At 44.0% G+C, this 20,169-nt stretch overlaps 1 protein-coding gene across 1 annotated transcript; it reads left to right on the forward strand.

Annotated features, from left to right (window-relative positions):
* Positions 1 to 6,632: 6,632 nt before the first annotated feature.
* On the forward strand, positions 6,633 to 15,055 carry LMO2 (LIM domain only 2). The gene is made up of 4 exons (XM_076343748.1): positions 6,633 to 6,986; positions 7,113 to 7,290; positions 11,112 to 11,327; positions 14,051 to 15,055. The coding sequence occupies exons 1-4, from the start codon at positions 6,980 to 6,982 to the stop codon at positions 14,268 to 14,270; spliced, it is 621 nt and encodes a 206-aa protein (XP_076199863.1). The 5' UTR covers positions 6,633 to 6,979; the 3' UTR covers positions 14,271 to 15,055.
* Positions 15,056 to 20,169: the final 5,114 nt, after the last annotated feature.

The following is a 20,169-nucleotide window of genomic DNA, read 5'->3' on the forward strand; positions in this document are numbered from 1 at the left end:
AAACTAGAAAGGAGAGCTCCAGGGAAGGGTGCACTCCAGAGCAAAATGTCTGTTGTTCTTCTTCTGGGTGTATTTCCAAACTGAGAGCGGCCCTGACCGTGCTTCCAGTAGCACCAAGTCCATACAGAGCTTCTGTCGGTAACAGCAGAGAAGCAAAAATCAGCGACGGATGGTGGTGACCAGATGGGGTGGGAAAGGACCGAGCGCTCTGCCAGCAAGCCTCTCAGCATCCCAGCTCTCCTCCTTTGCCATGCACGTGACTTCTCCACGTCTTGCCAGAGCAAGGACTGCTAATAGCTGTGGAGGTGCTCCAGAGATGAGCCAGGTCCTTCAGAGCCACAGCCGGTGCAGAGAGCAAGGAGGCAGGACAACGGGCAGCTGCCGGCAGCAGATTCCCCCGTGGGTCGCACGCTGCAACCCAGTGAAGGCAAAAGGATGGCACCAGGATCATTTCAACTCTCGTGGGCAAGGTCACAAGGGCTGTAAGGGCTATATTATTTTAAAAATGTGTCAGGATTGATGAATACTCGGACAAATCGAGGAGTTTGATAGGGCCACTGTAAACGGGAGACGTAGTAACAGCGTGGAAAGATATCAGTTGGGCTGCAACCAACGCTGTTTTCTCATTTAAATGATACTTACTCGCAGACTTGTGTGCATGGAGAGGAAGCCAGACAGTTCATACCCATAGCATTTAGAGGTAGCTAGTAATTTGGTCAATGGTGGAGTGCGGCATGGTTTACTAACATCTGTGGTAACTGGAAATTTACCCATCCAGTTTTCCCCTCTACCCCAGCCACAAAGGGAGATCACTCCAATTATTTTTCATATATTCACGAATTAAAAGCAGAAATAACAGCATTACATAGGGGCACAAGAGGACTGCTGTATTCCTGGAATGATGTTAGACTTTCTGGTGTATCGCCAGCTAGTGCCAAGGTTACTACATCTACCTGGTGACTCTCTCCGACGGTAACATGAAATAGTGTGTCGGCTAGAGCCGGCGGTAATCTTGAAAAGCTACTTTTGTTTGGGCAACAGCTTGGAAAGCAGCAAAAGATGAAACTAAATGACGTGCAAGTCTGTATGTGTCTCTGTGTGTTTACAAATACATGCACACACACACACAAATGTATAATTATATACACATTACAGAGACGTGCACACACAAATGTGTATATATATAAATATATAAACATATAAAATATATATACATATGCATGTCTGTATATACAAACAGGGGAGCCTGAGCTACAGTTTCTGGTTGGTCTGTACCTCCCTCTGCCATTTTCCCTGAGGGAATTGCTTTCCCAGTCACTGGCTATTGTCTAAACTAAAAGTATTTGCGGGTCCGACTCAAAGCCCGTTTCAGTTCAGATGTGTCTCTCCTCTGACGTCTATGGGTTGGGATGAGAAGTTTGATATCAAAGTAAAAACTATCCCCAGTGCCCTACTGGGGTGATTCCTGTACATAAGCATAGGAGAGAGTATTTACCACGGAAAAAGGTGAAATTACTTGAAGGGTCTATACTGTAGAGCAGTAGCCTTATGAAAACCATGACAAGGTAATTGGATCTGGCTTGTGTGCAAGGCAGCAAGGGCTTGATGGGAGCAAGAGAAATCAATAAAAGAAGAGAGAGGAAATGGGGAGGGGGAACCTTTCACATTTTTGCAGCGAAATATCCCTTCATCTGACTGCCCGGGGTTTTTTTTCATCTTTGTTGCTTGTTGAAGAAAATAAGGCAAAACAAAACAAAACTTTGTAACTGCTCAAACTTCTTTATGCACCAGGCTTCTTATCTAACGTCTGGACCTCACAATCCCGGGGCAAACCTCACCCTGAGTGTGGTTTTTATTGTTCTGGTTTGTTTTCTTCCAGTTCAAAGGAAAGGTCAACCCCCAGAAAGAGAAGTGCGTCCTTGGTCAGGAGTCCTCTGAATCACACTTTACCAAAAGCCTCCGAAGTACATTCAAGTTAGCGCATGTGGTCATCACTCAAGGAAAACTCCTTATCCTTGCCATCACCGCTTCTGTCCCCAGGAAAGTTAGAAAATATGCTAGCTCAGAGGATGATGCAGAGTCTTCGATATGAAAAAAAAAACCAAACCACCAAACCAGCACTTACGGAGACCGCACAGACCAGACCAGAAATTACTGGCCTAAAAAGACATTTCCAGATCCACAAAAAGGCAATAAATGCATATTTTTTCCTTTGAATTATGTGGTGCCTTTCATGCCATTACTATTACATAGTGGTGATATGAGTAACTTCATATGGCACTGATTCTCCAGTGGCACAGTCAAACGTCCTTAGCAGTAGCTGGTTTATAGTCCTCCTCAAGTATTCTGTGTTCTTTAACAAAGACCAAGATCCCAACTTGTTCTACAGCGTCAAAGCTGTGTTCAAAAAACCTAAACCAACCCAAACTTCCCATTTCTTTAGAGCGTCATCCAAAGGGCTGGCGTGTCAAAGCTTCCGTCCAGCGTGCGGTGGGAAGGAGGAGGATTCTTCCATTTGCAAATAGGTAAACTGAGGAATGGAGTGGAGCAGTGATTATTCTAACATAAGATGGTGGGTCAGTAGCAGAACGTAGCCCAAATTACAGAAATCCTTATTCCTCTTTGCCACCATTCACGTTCATCATTCACCTTTAGTCATGGTCTTGACTCTTCTATCCCACAGAAAGCGTTAACAGAAAATCTAGGCCACCGTCACTGAGATTTAGTTCTTGTATCTATGCAGAGACTTCAATCTTCATAAACTGCATTTTAGGCAACCAGCATTACTGGCTATTAAGGGCAGCAAAGTTAATCTTACTGAACACAGACTTATCTAAATGTGTGTGACCTGAAATAGTTCAATAGTATCCATAAGCTCTAGGGGGAATACAGCTAGGATATACTGAAGAAGTAAAGGTAGGAGCAACCTGAGACTGAGTGGTGGTGATGATGATGATGATCCTGTGGCCTTCCAAAACCAAGCTGAAAATACTCACTGAGTCCAAGAGAGGGTGTTCCTTTGGAAACAGGCACGTTGGGCTATTTCTTTAGGTGACACCGCTCATAGAAGCCATGCAGTTTTACATCAAACGTTCTTATTGAGGAATATCTAGAAAAGTCCAGCCGACTTATTCATGGCACGTTATTCCAAGCACTGAATGCTAAACGCAGTTACTATCAGCGGATTTGATCTCAGCCATGCTCTAAGAATCAGTCTATAGCGTGATCTTTATTAATAAAAGTTAATTGAAACCAAAACTCATCCCTCAGGATTTTCAATCAATGAACACAAAAAAAGCCTCAGTAAAAAGCACTGGAAAATACAGCTTCGCAGAGAAAGGGACAATGGAAAGAAAAGCCCTCACTAAAAATAGTGCTGGGCTTTTTGTCCCTGTGCAGGAAATGTCGGCACCACCAATTCTAGCGCTGAATAACGCTTTGTCTTTGGGAACGTTATTCAGCGGGAGGCAAAAGTAAATCAACAGCCAATTCTGCTGAGGGAAGTAAACATTTGCAGATGGGAAAATTGAGGCAAAGAGGTATTAAGGGACTTGCTCAAGGTGAAAAAAAGACGACGTGCTTGATTACTGGTCATCTGTTCGGGTGGGACACAAGAGTCCTCAGCTGGAAATGCCAAATTTCGCTGTCCAGAGCAAGAGTTTATTTTATGTAAACCCAATAAATGAAAATCGAGTTGTTCCAAAAAAGTATATGTCTTTGTTCCCCAAAGGTATTAGAAGATGCAACTCTTGGTTAGCATGCTGGGGACCTTCTTGCTGGGCTTTTCGCTGCAAATCCAGTGGGGACTGGCACTAAACGCCAGCACAGACAACGTGAAGAAAAGGTGCTTCCAGCAATGCCACTGGGGCAAAATGCCCCCCAGCAGTTTGGCAGACACCCATCAGTCCAGGACGCCGCTTCTTGGCAGCTTCTGTTTACCTTCTGCCACGCTAGCTCCTGCAAAGCCAAGTTTTGGTTTAGTTTGAAACCCAACCTGATGCATGGTGTTGCCTGGTGTCTCTGCTGTGCGGTTTGTTCAAGATAGCCTGACAACTTTAATCGTCACGCTGCATTTTCTGATTATTCTTTGTCTAAGCAGATCGAGTTCGAGCACTGTCCCATTAAGCACAGTGGAGCAACACGTTTATTACGTTACACACCAGCAAACTGACTGCTTTTTTTCACTTTTCTTAGCTCACGACTTTGCCTAGCATCTCTCCTTCATAGGAAAGAGAGAAAACAAGGAATAATCTTGTGGTTTTGATTACAGTTCTTTTTAGATGAGGAGACAGGTGGTATCTGCAGGACCAGGGAGTGATCCCAGCACTATCACAAGTACTTGTGCTTAAAGATCTGACTTTTTCTAGGAAGTTTGTTCTGGATCTGACTGAAAAGGATGACGATAAAACGCACACAAATTGTCCTCTTCAGCTTCTTTATTGCACGCTGTTCCACTGGTTTTATGCAGAGAAGCCTTCTGCAGGTTAAGGGATTGATCTTGCAAAGCAGAGAGCGTCCTTGGTCTGTCCAGCAATGCATGTACTCAACTATGAATATGAGAAATATCTCATAGAATCATAGAATAGAATCATAGAATGGTTTGGGTTGGAAGGGACCTCTAAAGGTCATCTAGTCCAACCCTCCTGCCGCAGGCAGGGACATCTTCAACTAGATCAGGTTGCTCAAAGCTTCAGGCATGTTATCTGCTAGACCTGCGGTAGTCTGACCAAAGCAAGGAATACAGGTGTTGCAAAAGCTTAAAAATTTGTGTTTTCCAATAATCACTGGCCACTGTGTACTGTGAGTCCTCATTTTCATGTTGTTTTTCTAAGGAATTAAGTAATTCTTTATATGCCAATGTCGATGTTTTTGTCTCTCACTAAAACTTTGGAACCAGCTGATCTCTTTTAGACAGACAAAGGGACAGAGGTCTTAAAGATATTAATTTCCTGTGACTTTTAGAAAAATAAATAGAAGGGAGGCAGCATGCCAGTATGTCTGTAGTATATGCACAACTGTGTCATCTGAAACCAGAAGATTTACTTGGCATTATGGAATTGTTCGCGTTATTCCATCAGGAGCTATTCAGAATATGAATACCCCAATCATCAGGGAAATTTTGACTCAGAGTTTATACTTTATTAAACCTCGAGACACAGAGCCAGGAGAAACCAAGCTCATGGAAATGTCTTTTTTTTTTTTTTTAACGTTTGAGGTCCTTATGCATGCTTTTGATCCACCTTTAAATTCAATTTCTGATTTTTTAAACCAACATAATAAAATTCTTAGCAGGGTTTTTTTTTTTTTGGAGGGCGTTTGTCTTGCAATAGTTTAATTATTCAGTCTTCTGGAAAGGTTTACACTTTACTTTTCTGATCACAGTGTAAATACATCAGAAATTAAATAGGCATCATATGATTCAGTCCTGCCTGCGAAAACCTAACAAAAGAGCCTTTTCCTTTAACAGAAATAAGAGCGACTGTCATACTGTAATAGCTTAAAATACATCGGCGATAATGTTTATAAAGAATAAGAAGGATGTGTTCTAATGATCAGTGATGGCTCTAAAGTACTGCGAGAGCTTGGTTCAAAGCCCCTTGAAATGAATAACAGTCCTTCTGCTGACATTGCTAATCTTTGAATCGGGCTCATTAATGTATTGCAGATATTATGTCCCTAGCTGCCAAAAAGCTGAAAAAATTAGAATGTAGTCATAAAAATAGACATGAAATACATTTCTCTTCTGGGAATTAATATGGAAGTGAAGTATTCCTGCTACTATTCGCTAGTGCTTTATTACAGATACTTTCTTCCTGTTTTTAAAGGAATTAACAGGGCAAGCAGTTCATCTCATCCAGAACTCTGCCTCCAGCAGCGGTCAGTATCTAATGCCACAGAGACTGGGAAATGCTCGAATTGCTGTAATAGTTTTCACCCTGGCACTGTAAATCAGTCCTTTCCGGGATGGGCCGTGCTGATGGAGAGGAGGAAGGGTGGGAGGGGAAATAGAGATATTCAGGCAAGACTTTCCCATCTTTAGCTTCTCTGTGATTAATTACAGATCGATACTTCATACTCTCCGGCTTTTATAGCTCATTAACATCAAACGGTGTCAAGATATAAATTTGTTATATTGCTCGCCAAGAACTAGGGGATGTCTAGAAGCAGACACCCGTCAGTGTTCACTAGGGGATACAAACGAGACACAACTGAGTTGACCAATTTGAATCCTAGGTAGAAAAATAATACTTAGGTTCTTTACCTGTGGCTCTCGAAGTACCGTACAAAAATACGTGTCCGTGTGGGCATGTGCATATATATGTAAGGGAAGGTCAGGGAGAGGAGAGGGACCGTGACCGTCGCTTTGGTCCCGTGCGGAGCTGAGAAGAAGCCAGTAATACGGAACCAGGCACTTATTTTTTTTTCCAGCCCTTGGGACCACGTTCAGGTTGCCTGCCTACCTGAGCACCCCCAGTCCACCGAGACAGTGTTATTAAATGCCCTTGTAGCGTGAATATGCAACGTCAGCTCCCAGCCCCGGCTCTGGGGAGCCCCAGCGCTGTCTCTTTAAGAAACCCAGCGAGTCGTGATGCTGCTGTTTGTATTGCTAAATCCCCAGGAGTCCAGTTAAGAAATGGGCAGCTGTCTCTTTAAGTGTGATTTCCTTCTATTGTATTTGAACCGTGATCAGGAAAAAGGAAATGAAACCAGAGACCCGGGGCTGAGCCACGGAGTAATAATAATAATAATAGCGATGCCGATCTCCCCGTTCGCAGCATATCCACCCGGCTCCGGAGCATGTTCGGAGCCGCCCAGGCAAGAAGCTTGAGCGGAGCCCGGGGAGCTCCGGGCTGAGGCAGCGGTGGCAGCCGAGGCAGCCGCTTCCCACCCGCCGCCGGAGCCGGAGCCGGAGCCGGAGCCGGAGCCGCGGCCGCGGGAGCTGCCCCGCCGGCCGGCGCGCAGGAGGAGCGCAGCGGGGATGGGAGGTTAGAGCCTGCGGGGCAGCGCCGCGGAGCCAGAGCCCGGCGGTGGAGCGGCGGCGGCGGCGGCGGCAGCCCCAGCCCATATTTCTCCCTCTCTCTCTCTCTCTCTCTCTCTGTCTGGTGTTGCAGGAGGAAATCCTGTGAATGTCATTGGGGGGCGGAGGGGGAACTCAGCTGGTGAAAAGGCTTCGAGAGCAGACAGCCTCTGCGGGGGCAGCGGGGGCAGATCCCACCACAGGCACGCTACAAAGGAACAATCCCTGCCAATGTCATCGGCCATCGAGAGGAAAAGCCTCGATCCTTCCGAGTAAGTGGCCTCTTTTTCTCCCCGGCTCCCCCCCCCCCCCCCCCCACCTCCCCGTGAGCCTTTCGATGGCCACTCATCCTCCCCACCGGAGCCACTTGACCGGCTCCGCCGCCACCGGCATTGTGTCCCCGGTAGAGGCAGACCCCTTCCCGGCGGCGGGGAGGGGGCTCGGCGGCAGCCCCCGCCGCTCCTTTCCCCCCTCCGCCCCGCCTGGCCGTGCCGGCGGAGCCGCCAGCCGCGCCGAGCCGCACCGGGGGCAGCGGGCACCGAGCGCCGGCGGCCGGGCTGCCCCAGCCCCCGCGTCCGTCCCCCCCCCCCCCAACGTCCCCGCGCTGCGGGCGGCGGCCCCGGCCCCGTGGGGGGCTGGCGGTGGGGCGTAGGTTGAGGAGAGCTCCCCCAGTTGTGGGAAAGACCAGCCGGGAGCAGGCTCCGGGGGCAGAGAGGCGGCAGCCCCCCCCCCCCCGCCCCCGGGCAGGGCATTTTCCGCCCGTTCATCCGACCCAAGGGTGCTGGAAACGGCCCAGGGAGACGGAGAGCGTCACGCTTTCCAAATCTGAAGGTGTTTTTCATTTGGAGGGACCCTCTCAGCCCCATCTTCGGTCTGCCCAGCTCGCCGTAGCCGATTATAGTGAAAGGTCAGAGCTGTTATCTGGGGGTGCCCAACTTCCACATTTTCATAATGCAACTTTCAAGAGCTTGTATAAACTGCTTAGGTGGCGGCAGGGTGTTCTGCAAAGGGCATGTAGAAAGACTCGATTTGACGGGATGTCTTAGGATGATCTTTAAGGTCCCTTCCAACCCAAACCACTCTACGATTCTATATAGAAGATGAGAAGTTCCCTCCCTGGGTTTCCCACTTGGGGAAGGGACCGGCTCTCGTGTTCCCATCCAGGCTTTCGGGCTGTGCTCCGCAGCTGTCCCGTCCCTCCTGCACACACAGGCATCCCGCCGGCGAGAGGCATGGTAACTCAGCATAAACCCAGAGTCATTTCAGCCCTGTACATGCTAATAACTGCAGTTACACTTGTCTGGAATCATGATAAGAGGGAAGAAAAAAAAATCGTAAAATCTCCGTTTTCAGATAATGCTTAAAACATTGCTCTTAGCAAACTTGAGTCATTCGTGGCTTGTTTCCTGAGAGATACTAAAAATGCCATCGCTTGAAGCCCCGAGTGAACACATGGGAACTGTTTCTTTCGGGGATTAAATCAATTCATTCCGTGCCACATCTGATGTTTTATATATTACATTTTTTCTCATTTTATACTGTTTTTTAAGAAACGATAATCCAAGCTCCTAGGTATATGATGTCCAGGTTTCAACTACAAAGTTTTAGTTAATCTTTATTTATTTACCTACCTTGTGTTCTAGTGACTTAAGTGCTGGCGTAGAACTCTATGGACATCAAAAAGCTAATGCATAAACCAGCAATTCTGTTCTGCGTAAACATCCGCCAAGCTGTTCCGGAGTTTAGGGCTTTCAGAGAAACCTGGCCTGTGATTCCTGAACACTCGTAAGATGAAATATTTTGGGGTACATCTGAAGTTTCAAATAATGGATAATAAAGGATGATAATAATGTGCATTTCCTTCTATTGGAAGGCTCTCAGAACTTGTCAGAGTGGAGCCCACACGTTAGGAAAGGGAGTATGGGGCCCAAAAGAATAAACTTTGAAAAGCTAGGGCCTCCTCACGTGCAGTTCCCCATGATTTTCATGAAAACTCACAGGATGGAGAGCTGGTAGGAGAGGGATGTTATGACACAGCTTTCGGGGCACAGCAGTTTAAACGTAGAAGAGTGAAAACCAGAAGAGAATATAATCAGATAATATCTTAGGGCTCAGCTTGCCTAAATAAAAATGGCAGGATCAGTTTCTCAGCACAGAAGTTCTTGACCAGTGGTCGTTTCTCCCCGCTGAAGAAAGTAATTTTTGCCCAGAAAACCTCTGACCCAGTAAATAAGCAGTACCAATATAATTTTTTCCTGTTGCCTGCTGGAAACTGGGAGCAGCCTGATCCTTCTCCATCAGTGTGGGTCTCCTCTGCCCCCCACCAGCCTAAGGGAGGACAGACCAGCGACAGAAACAAAGCGTTGAGGGACTCTGTGCTAGAGTGAGAACCCAATAAGGTATGAAACAACTGGGGGCTCCACTCTACCAGATATTGAGCACCTCGGTCATCATCCAGCGCAGCATAAATGTGCAAACATGCGCCTTCCTTGCCGCTAGCCGCAGGTTTAAAATTAAGCAAGTGCTTAAAGGGTTGATCCAATAGTTTTTTTATTAACTTCCCTGGGGTTTGGATGAGGCCCTCAGTGGCAGCACCAGCTCACTGCAAACCCCGCAGAACTGAGCTCAGGCGCCTCTCTTTTAATTTTTTGGCGGTTCCTTTTTTTTTTTTTTTTGGCAAAACTTGTAAAATTTCACAAAAAGGCAAAGAAGAGAATTCCTGAAGAAAGTAGCTTTGAAGAAAATTCTTGCTTTATCCCCAGGTATTACCAGAACCATCCTAGATTTCAGAGCTTTTTAAAAAGGGAAAAAAATACCGTGCATGAATAGTCAGTGCTAATATCACAATGAAGATTTGTGCCTCTTTTCACGCAGGGATGTGTAAATCCCAGATAACTGTTTGAGCTATGTTGGCATAGACCCATCCCAGGGGATTCATGCCCTTAGCTGAAGGAAAAACAGAAGTCCTGCAGTAACATCAGGTAAAATTCTGGCTCTGTTAAAAACAGCAGCAAAACTTAAACCCGTTGGGCAACAGTCTCATCTGTTGTATTTATTCATTTCGTGCTGTTCAGAGAAATGACATCCCCAGATTTAAGTCTTCAAATTTACATTTCCCAATGGAAAGCTGACTGCATGTAAAATCCCTCAGGTGCCTTTTCTAGTCCTTTAGTCCTTGGTGAGACAGAAATCCCCTCTGCTTCCAGCGGCACTAACGGTCAAAGCCTGCAAGCTCCGGTTTACAATATGGGCTCGTACATTTTTGGGTTCATGCACAGACGCTTTACGGTACTGCTGGGCTTCTTCAGTAAGTTACAGGTAAATCCAGAGCTTCTCTGTGTGGATTAGGTCACTTACAGTTGTTTGTAGGTTAAATCTTAAAAATCTTGTTGGGAAAAAAAGCGCATTTTTTAATGAAGATGAAAGCATTGCTACGTGTTGTGGGCTAAAGAGAATTATTTGAAAATGTGAAGAATATAGTAAGAACTCCTGGGACTTTGGGGTTGTTGGCATCTGTCAGCCTGCACAGACATAACCGGCATTTCTATGGAAGGGTGAATCCAGGCAGCTTTTTGATCGTACTTCTGAAAAAGTGCCATCTTTTATTATGGAAGAATCATATTATGGGAAAGGTATTTCTTTTATGAGAACTGCATGGATTGAGACAGATGACTGAGCAATTCATTTTCTGTCCAGCAGAAGAAAAATGATGTATCTACACAGACACCAATGTCCTAGTAAAGTAGTAGATGCCTTTACAGTCATGAATACACGCGGGCGGTACAGAGATTGTCATGTTTATGCATTGTTCTCTGAAGAAAAATAAAAAAAATAGTTAGCAAATTTTTGCATACTCTTATTAACTCCTTAAATCTTAAGCTGTTCTTTTCTTTTTAATGCAAAAGAAGAGTGAAGTCCTGCTCCCTCTGATGTCGAAAGTGGATAAATCATTTATTCCGCTGGGAGAAAAAATGAGGATGTAATCCCTGTTCTAACTTGACCAATCTTGTGTTTTGTTTTTCCTTCTCCTTCTTCTCACGTGGATGCTTTCAGAGTAGATTTCCCTTCTCCAATGATTCTTTCATTCCCTCAGGGAGCCAGTGGATGAAGTCCTCCAAATTCCCCCTTCGCTGCTGACATGCGGCGGTTGCCAGCAGAACATCGGGGACCGCTATTTCCTGAAAGCCATCGATCAGTACTGGCACGAAGACTGCCTCAGCTGCGACCTGTGCGGGTGCAGGCTCGGAGAAGTGGGGAGACGGTTGTATTACAAACTGGGCAGAAAGCTCTGCAGAAGGGACTATCTCAGGTACACAACCCACTCGTTCTACCCTCGCTCCCCTTCTTTCTGTCCTTTCAGCTTTGCTTATTCATTTAATTAGCATACCTAGTGAGCAAAGATCCATAAAGCGTTCATTTTTGATTACTCTTAATCGTAAAGCCTGACAGCAGTCACAGTTGTAACGCAGCACCGTTTGCAAGCTCAGGTTTACAATATGGGCTCACGTATTTTGGGGGTTCATGCACAGACGCTTTACGGTACTGCTGGGCTTCTTCAGTAAGTTACAGGTAAATCCAGAGGTTATCTGTGTCGATTAGGTCACTTACAGTTGTTTATAGGCTAAATCTTAAAAATCTTGTTGGGAAAAAAGCGCATTTTTTAATGAAAATGAAAGCCTTGCTACGTGTTGTGGGCTAAAGAGAATTATTTGAAAATGTGAAGAATATAGTAAGAACTCCTGGGACTTTGGGGTTGTTGGCATCCGTCAGCCTGCACAGACATAACCTGATGGCTCCAGGCGAACTGCACAGTGTCAGCGTGGGATTCTGGCAAGTAGAAATCGGGGAAAGGTGATGAATTTCAGCAAGCTCCCCCCTGAGCTGACAATGAACCGGTTCCCCTGAATGGTTTTAAGAAGTTCTGTGCTTCTCCAAGCATTGCCTTGGAGCTGAAAGGTCTATAAAACCAGGTGCCAAGATCGGCGACTGATGAAAGATCATTTAGTTCTCTCGTTTAAGAACACGGTATCCAAGGTAACTGAATTCAATTCATTTTCCCGATGCCGTAATATCAGCTCTATAGGAGATGCTTGATTCCACCAGCCAGCAGGGCTGCTGTACCTGCTTGGTGTCTGAAGTCACTGCCTTTTATACATGGATTGATCCCTGTCTTTTTCTGCATCGCTGGTAAAGTTATCTGGGACACTTCAAGCAGAAGGATGCGATGTGCCGTGTGTTTATTGCAGAGCTACAGCCAGTACAAGAAAGTTTAATTGCACTAATTTGGATCCAGTGGATTTTTAGCGTTCTTAAGCCTGGTCCTGAGTAGACAAGAACTTACCCATTTTGCTGAATCAGATCCTACAAATACACTCGTTACAGATATTTTCATTAACATCTCTCTGCCTATCCGTTTTGCCAAAATTTGTAAGTAGAAGGATTAAATTGAGATTAAGATATTTCACAAAAATTTATAATAAAGGATCTTTACATTCTTGATTACAATTAAAGTGTATTGATCTTTGTTGTGCTGGTTGTGTACCATTTCTTCTAAGGGATCCCTAATGTCACAGGAGGTCTGTGGAACAGAGTAATGGTGTTTGATATTTTTTCAGCTACCTTACTGAAGGCTAACTTGCCTGCCATCAAAAACTAAAGCAAAAACTCAATGGCGTTCCTAATTATGGTGTCCCTGAGCTTAACCGATGGGAATTTTGCTAAGCAGAAACCAAGAACTGAGTTCTGCTAATGGGGCCACTTGTAAATACTCCACATACACAACAGTCCAGCAGTGATGATCCAGTGTTCGTTACACTTTCCAAATACTTATCGTCTTAAAATGGAAGCAACAGAAAGAATGGCAATACAATTAATGTATTTTCTTGCAGTGAAACTCAACGTTTTTATTTATTTAATAATGCAACAGATAATATCTTCCCTCATTAATGAAAAATTTGGCAACCTTTGTGTAACCTTAGTATTACTTTCGTTGGGCAGAAGTAAACACTGACATCTCCTGGTAGACGAAAGAAATGATGTCTTTTCCCCTTAAAGATCTCTCTTAATTTAGCGGGCATTCTTTTTCCAGTTCAGAAGATGATATGAAGCAGGCACAGCATATGTAAGAGAAGTGTAGGAGGTGGAAAAACTCTTTCCAGAATTAGTATGGAAACTTAGAAGTCAAACTCAATAGGTGTATACTTCGAACAAGTGAGAAAAAAAAAGTATCTATTTCTGCTTATTTATTAATGATTTGACTTACAAACTGTAGCCAGCAGACTGCATGAAAGGCTGGCGTTCACACATAGCTGAGCATGTCGCGCTGCTCCTGGTGAATGGCAGTCCATGCTGTGAGGGGAACACATATCTAGTGCATTCATCAGAGGCTCCTTTTAACAGACAATACCGTCATGATCTCAGCAGGGTTTTTCAATGCGGATTAAAGAGTGGTCCAGATCATAAAATTGTTAGGGCTAGCATAAGTATCTAGAAGGTCTTAGCATGTATCCATCTGAAACCCAGCAGGAGTGACTTCATGGATATAGAAATGTGTGGGTTTGAAAGAATCTCCAGTGTGGAGGCAATGACAAGAGACAGGGGAGTCTTAGACCACGGCTTGTGTCAAGTCCTTTCTGTAAACTACAATAGCAACAGCTGAAGATAGGCAAAATTTATCAACGGAAAGGTGATTTCTGTCGATCACAGAAGTGGAAGTGTTAGCGTGGCACAACTTTATGCTATGATCTGGGGAACCTTCACTCCTCCTGAAGCTGCTCAGCAATTCAGGATAAGGTTATTGATCAGAGAAGTCAATTATATTGAAAATACGTGAGGACCTTGGACTTTCTACTTCAGTTTTTGGTATTGCAAAGTTTGGAGTTCTGCTCGGCAGCTTTCCATGTGACCTCTATCTAACTTGGCAATATATGACTAATGGATCAAGGCACTGATGTTGTGTTCTTGTTTTGATTTGGTTTTTCCCATCTCCCCAGCAAAGGAACTCTGCTTACTTCTCTGCTGTTGTTTTTTTAGGCTCTTTGGCCAAGACGGCCTCTGCGCCTCCTGCGACAAGCGAATCCGGGCTTATGAGATGACCATGCGGGTGAAGGACAAAGTGTATCACCTTGAATGCTTCAAATGTGCTGCCTGCCAGAAACATTTCTGTGTTGGGGACAGATACCTCCTCATCAACTCAGACATAGTATGTGAACAGGACATCTACGAGTGGACTAAGATAAATGGAATGATCTAGCAAAGACATGCCTCATAGTTTATAAAAGACATCTCACGGGCGACACCGATGCATAGCTGCAGTGAGGAGATCATCACTTGAGCTATGGGCTTTGTCTAAAATGGGGGGAAAATACCACGGAGTTGGCCCTTTGCAGGCAGTGCTACGTAGAATCTAAACTACATATAGGTGAAGAAGGGAGACCGAAGCAATAGTAGATAGACTGACTTCTGTTAACAAAGGCGTATGGACAATAACTGACATCAGCCGTGTAGGCGAGAGTTGGGGAACAAACAGAACGCGATAACGAATTCTCATAACTGGAAAAAGAGTAGGGACTTCTGTAAAGAGATGTTATGACTTTGTCACCTGCAGACTAGGATTGTGCAATTGAATTTTCTTTTCGTCTTGTTTTAGTTACTGAGTTTAGACGACAGCTCCTAATGTAGACATGAGGGAGAATACTGGAAGAAAAGGGCCATCACTAACGTGGTCATTCTATACGGCCTTACACTTTGGGTAGGAGAGAAAGCGGGAAGCGCGTGGGGTTATTTTTGCATGGATTTTTTTTTCCTTTGAGAATGAACAGTGCATCTTCTAGTCCCAAACTCTTTGTTCAAAAAATCCTGCTGAATAGTTGTTTTCGGGCACTGCTGTTTCAAGATGAGATGTTCCACAGATCATTTCTATACAAATATAAATCTAAAGAGTTGTTCAACTATTTTATTAACTTAGATTATATCGTTAAAATATTTGTTGTGTGTAGTAAGACTCTGCAGCTTTAATAAAAATAACAGAAAATTTGAGTGTTGTTATTTCTTTTTTTTTGAGTTGGGCTGGATTTTTTGTTTGTATTATTTATTTTTTGTAGCAGGGTTTCTACACTTTGTCTACGGCTGATGCCTGCTGGATCCACTTAAGGTCGCGTTTCAAAGCAGTAATGTGAGAACACTTAGGTCTCAGTAAGCCTTGTAGAGTTCTTCATGCTAAGGAGAAATTAGATAGTGTTGTAGGAGAAATTAGATAGTGTTGTGTCACACTGAGGCCCTTTGGTGTTTATGAGGATCTTTTGAGGCTGGTGGCCCACAGAGAAATACATTTGGGTGTTACTTTGCAACAAAGAGAGCCTATCTGATCTCAGAGGCGATCACGTAAGATTAGGGTCTCCTAGAAAGGTAGCTCGTCCTGATTTTGCTCTGGATTATTGAATCCAGTATAATATCACTAGAGCCAATCAATACTTGCTAGTGATCAGGAAGAATTAAGTTCAGAGCCTTTCCTGCAAAGACTGTTGTCACTTGCTTCTTAAGCAAAAAGAAGTTTCTTAGCGTTGTAGTAACACTAAGAACGTGAGAGGTACACCTGGTCAGGCAAAAGTGGACATTCAGTATCTTACTCCCACAGAGAAAAGTAGGGGGGGTTCAGGCAAGCAGGGAATGACCTCGGCATGAAGCCTTTCCAGCTTGCAGGAAGGTCCAATGAGCTTTGTGTGAGCTTGCCTTCAGACCCCTCTGCCTAACACCGACCCACAGACCCATTCCCCGTGAGTTTGCCTAGTCCCTTTTTTTGACTCTTTGGCCTCCATCAAGTCCCAAAGCAACGATTTTCACAGTTTAATTCTATGCTGTGTTTATTTCAAAACCTGTTGCCTGATAACTTCATTGGTTGACCACCATATTGTGAGACATATGAATAGTCATTTCCTATCACCTCTTTTTTCACTATTCTTGACTTTAAAGACCTATATCATATTCCCTCCAACTTATTTTTTCTGAGATGAGTAGTCTAAGTTCCTTCTTGCATGAAAGCTGTTTCACGCCTCTGATAATCTCCGTTTCTCATCTCTGTATGTTTTCGGGTTCTACGTTACCATTTTCGAGAGTGTCACTAGAACTGCACGTTCTGTTCAAACGTACTAAAAAAATAAAGCTTATAACACAGTTGAACAAGTCTGACAGTCCACTCAGAAGACAGTTGGCATGTCCATTCACCCCATCAGTACTAACGTGTAAGGAATAGCACCTAAGCATATGGATATCTATTTGTCTGACTATTTTTAATAAACTTGTCACCTAAGGGATCTCTCATCCAAGTGGCTGTGCTGACCAATGACAACATTTTGCATTTTGCAATGGATATTCTGAGACCCGTTTTTTCTTTTCTTGCTTTTGGTGTCACAACTAGCGTTGGGGACAAAACGTTAAATCAATCTTATTACCAGTGAAGTTGGAAACTATACTATATTTAGGATGAGAGGAAATGGCCTCAAGTTGCGCCAGGGGAGGTTTAGATTGGATGTAAGGAAAAATTTCTTTACTGAAAGAGTGGTGAAACATTGGACCAGGCTGCCCAGGGAAGTGGTTGAGTCCCCATCCCTGGAGGTATTTAAAAGACGAGTAGATGCGGCGCTCAGGGACATGGTTTAGTGGGCATGGTGGTGTTGGGTCAACGGTTGGACTCGATGATCTTAGAGGTCTTTTCCAACCTCAATGATTCTATGATTCTATGATTCTATGATTCTATACAGAGGACACAATGAGATCATGCTTGAAAAGTATAGTTTGAGGGCTCTGCGATTTAGCTCTTCTCAAGTGATATGCTGACCTCTGGAGGCCATAGGCAGCTGGTATAATTTTAATTCTTAGCCTAAAATGTATCCCTGCCAGCACAGGCAAGAAAACTATGTACCCAAGGAAACTACAGCTATCATCTCTCTTCACCCTCAGTGGCTCCTTGCAAATATTCTGTCCAGCTAGAAACGAAGTCTCAATATCCCTGTTAGTTTACACAGCTTGGTGGATGTCACCAGGACGCTAACGCAGGGTGGAGGTGCACAATCGTTCTTCGGGTCGGTGCGTGGGAGCACATACACAACAGTGAGCTGCACATCACCAGACAAGGTAGTACCAACAGCTTCGTGGCAGATGCCTTTAAAGCTTTCCAGGCTGTGCCATTGCAATGACCCTCTCAGAGCCCCTCTTCTTTTGCCCCTTCTCCTTTCCCTGAAAAAATATACCTCAATAGCACTATTGTGCGACCAGGGCAGAGGAGTGCTTACAGCTTCATGAACATCTACTAGTTCATGGCAAGAAAATTTTGCAGATGATGGCAATCAGCTATAAAGATGATTTTTCTGTAGTCACACGCTAATGATGGAGACGAACAGGTATCAAAGGGAGTGTCGTACGCTGGGGAGACTGGGACTCCACTCCATCCCACGGTGCTGCCAGCTGAAGGGTCTCTGAGCGAAGACCACGTGTTTCAGATCACAGGAAGCCATCTGCTGATAGCCCTGACTGTGCAAGGGGCAGCGGGAGATAAAATGAGCTTCCCTTTGACAAAGTAAACCATGATTTTCACTTTTCAGAATTGCTAGGAAGAGGTTTTGAGGCACAGCCTGGTCATACACACATGATGGTGTAACTGACTCTAAAATAACTGCAATCACAGAGTTACACCAGCATAATGATAGCGTCGATGTGGTGAGAATCAATGGGTATCATTACAAGTAAGAGTTTTGACACTTGTGCCCTAATCCCTTTCCAGTGTAATTTTTACCCTTACTCAGGCATGCTGCAGAGCCGATTTCCACGATTCCACCTCACAGAGAGGTTTGACCGAAAATTTGGTGTAAGGGGACTTGTTAACATGTGGGTTGAGATTAGGTAAGAGTGTCAATAGTTCAGGGAGGCTTTGTGGTTTTGCACTAAAGAGAGCAAGATCCATGTTTTGTTCGCACCTCAGAAAGTATTTCCTGTGTGACTTTTGGCAAGGTAGTTAAATATTCTGCTTCTCAGTTGCCTGCCTGTAAAATGGAGATATTATCACTTATTCTGTAAAATATCATTTAAAACTTCCTAATGGAAATACACTCATTATTTTGTGTAAGGTATCATTTACACAGGAAGACACATTTTAAAACCTAAATGAATAAAGGAAGGGTGCTGCAGGCTCCACAGTGGATATTCTTTTGTTATAAGACCACCAGTTTTATCTAGTCTATGTAACTTCAGAAGGGGCTTAAGCTGAACTGGAAAATGACAACTTGTGCCAGAAGAAGAGCCTCCACTTGAGCAGTAGTATTACTCTACCTGTATAATTACACCAGTCTGTTGGTGGACTTTTCCCCACCAGATTCCTAACTCTTGCTCTCCAGATCCAAGAGGAGAGAGAACAGATTTCTCTTGGAATTAGTGTAACCAACACTTCACCTCCGTCCTCATCTCAAGTATGTAAGGACTCTCTCCTGAAATCACAAGGAAATAAAATGTTCCAAAAACAACGGCGAAAATAAAAGCAAAGATGATTCAAAGGCGTAGGCAAAAACCACAATAATCTGAATATGACTTCATCAGCTGATATTCAAATGCATTGTCCTTTATATGTTTTCAATATCAGCAGTATTTTAAGAGGCATATCATCCTTCAAGATTTCCCTTCTTTGTCCCCATTATTCAATGTCACGGTAGGAAGATGAGAGCATTACCATCGATATCACTTTTTTAATTCCATGCCCTTGAATAAGGGCAATAAGAACCGCGCATAATAGAGTTTTCAGCGGAGAGAGTAAATGGGAATCGGTTCTTAATTCAATACAGGATACAGAAGCTGTCTCTCCCATCTCTTTTTCTCAAGGTAATACTGTGCCTCCAATTGTCATTATACCCAAGAATCAAATTATTTGAATTCTGGACACATCAGCACAAAACCGAAGACTCCCTGCCAATTTCGTTGCCTGCTTGGAAGAGAACATCAGAGAGCATCACTCATTTATACGACTGCCAGCCTGAGACTGTAAATTCAGAAAACAAGAAGGCCTCAGGTGCTGCACTTTAACATGTCTTTTTGCTCCCGAATCACCCCCCCCTTACCACCCCCATCACATACAAGGTAACATTTTATCTCTGAAAGGCAAAGCTTTCAAGCATCTGCCAGGACGAGCATAGACTCCGTATGGCCTGAATGTGAATTGAAAATGAGACTATTAAGTATATTAATTGATAACAGTCACTTGTGACTTTGAAGGAGATTCATGACACTTGGAAAAATAATCTATAAAGATTGTTGTTGCTCTAAAAAGACAGTGCAGCATCAGCTTATTTCACTTGCAGCAGGTTCATCTCTTTTATAGAGCATACTGCACTGCAGGCAAAGGGAATTTTAATGGACACTGGAAAAAATGATCTATTCCTCTGTCCCACGACAAAAAAGAAACCATAAAAAGACATAGAACAGAGAGATTGAGATACGATATCAGAAAACATTTAAGGAACTATAATTAAATTAAGATTCAGAAGTCTGTCAATGAGATGAAGATTAAACTGGCAGAAAGTTGAACCTTGTTTGAAGCAACTTGTTCCCTCCTGCTGTGGGTTGTTTTGTACCAGGCTAATGAGAAGGCACATCTCTGAAAGGTTCTTAATAAACCAGCAGATCTCTGACGGTTAATTAACAAACATATTTTGCAGCAGTATACCATGTGCCGTTTAACGCTTTTCGAGTGCCTTGCAAGCATTAATGCATTAATGCATTACTCTTTCCTTTTTGAAGCTACAAGCCCTGCTCCATAGGTGGGGAAACTGAGGCACAAAATGAACATGACCTGCTTAAAAAATCACACGGTAACTCAGCCAAACTTTTACGAGAGCAGAAGTTAGATCTCTTGGCTTGAGTGTGACCATTCAATCGCGGATCATTTGGCAACCGCTGATGAAGCAGGTATGGGTACCTCATGGGCTGACCTGTCCGACAGTGGGGATCCCAGATACACTCTGAACGTCGGAGAGCAGTCTCAAATAGCATTTTATATGGATACTTTCTATGGATTATGCCTGACAGTGATATACATCCCTCCCTGCATGACAGAGAAGCCGGTATGTAAAGCTCAGCCGTGTTTGCGGAATCAGGAGTTAACAGCCTAT

The sequence above is a fragment of the Aptenodytes patagonicus genome, chromosome 7, assembly GCF_965638725.1.
Source record: "Aptenodytes patagonicus chromosome 7, bAptPat1.pri.cur, whole genome shotgun sequence".
In the NCBI taxonomy this organism is placed as follows: domain Eukaryota; kingdom Metazoa; phylum Chordata; class Aves; order Sphenisciformes; family Spheniscidae; genus Aptenodytes; species Aptenodytes patagonicus.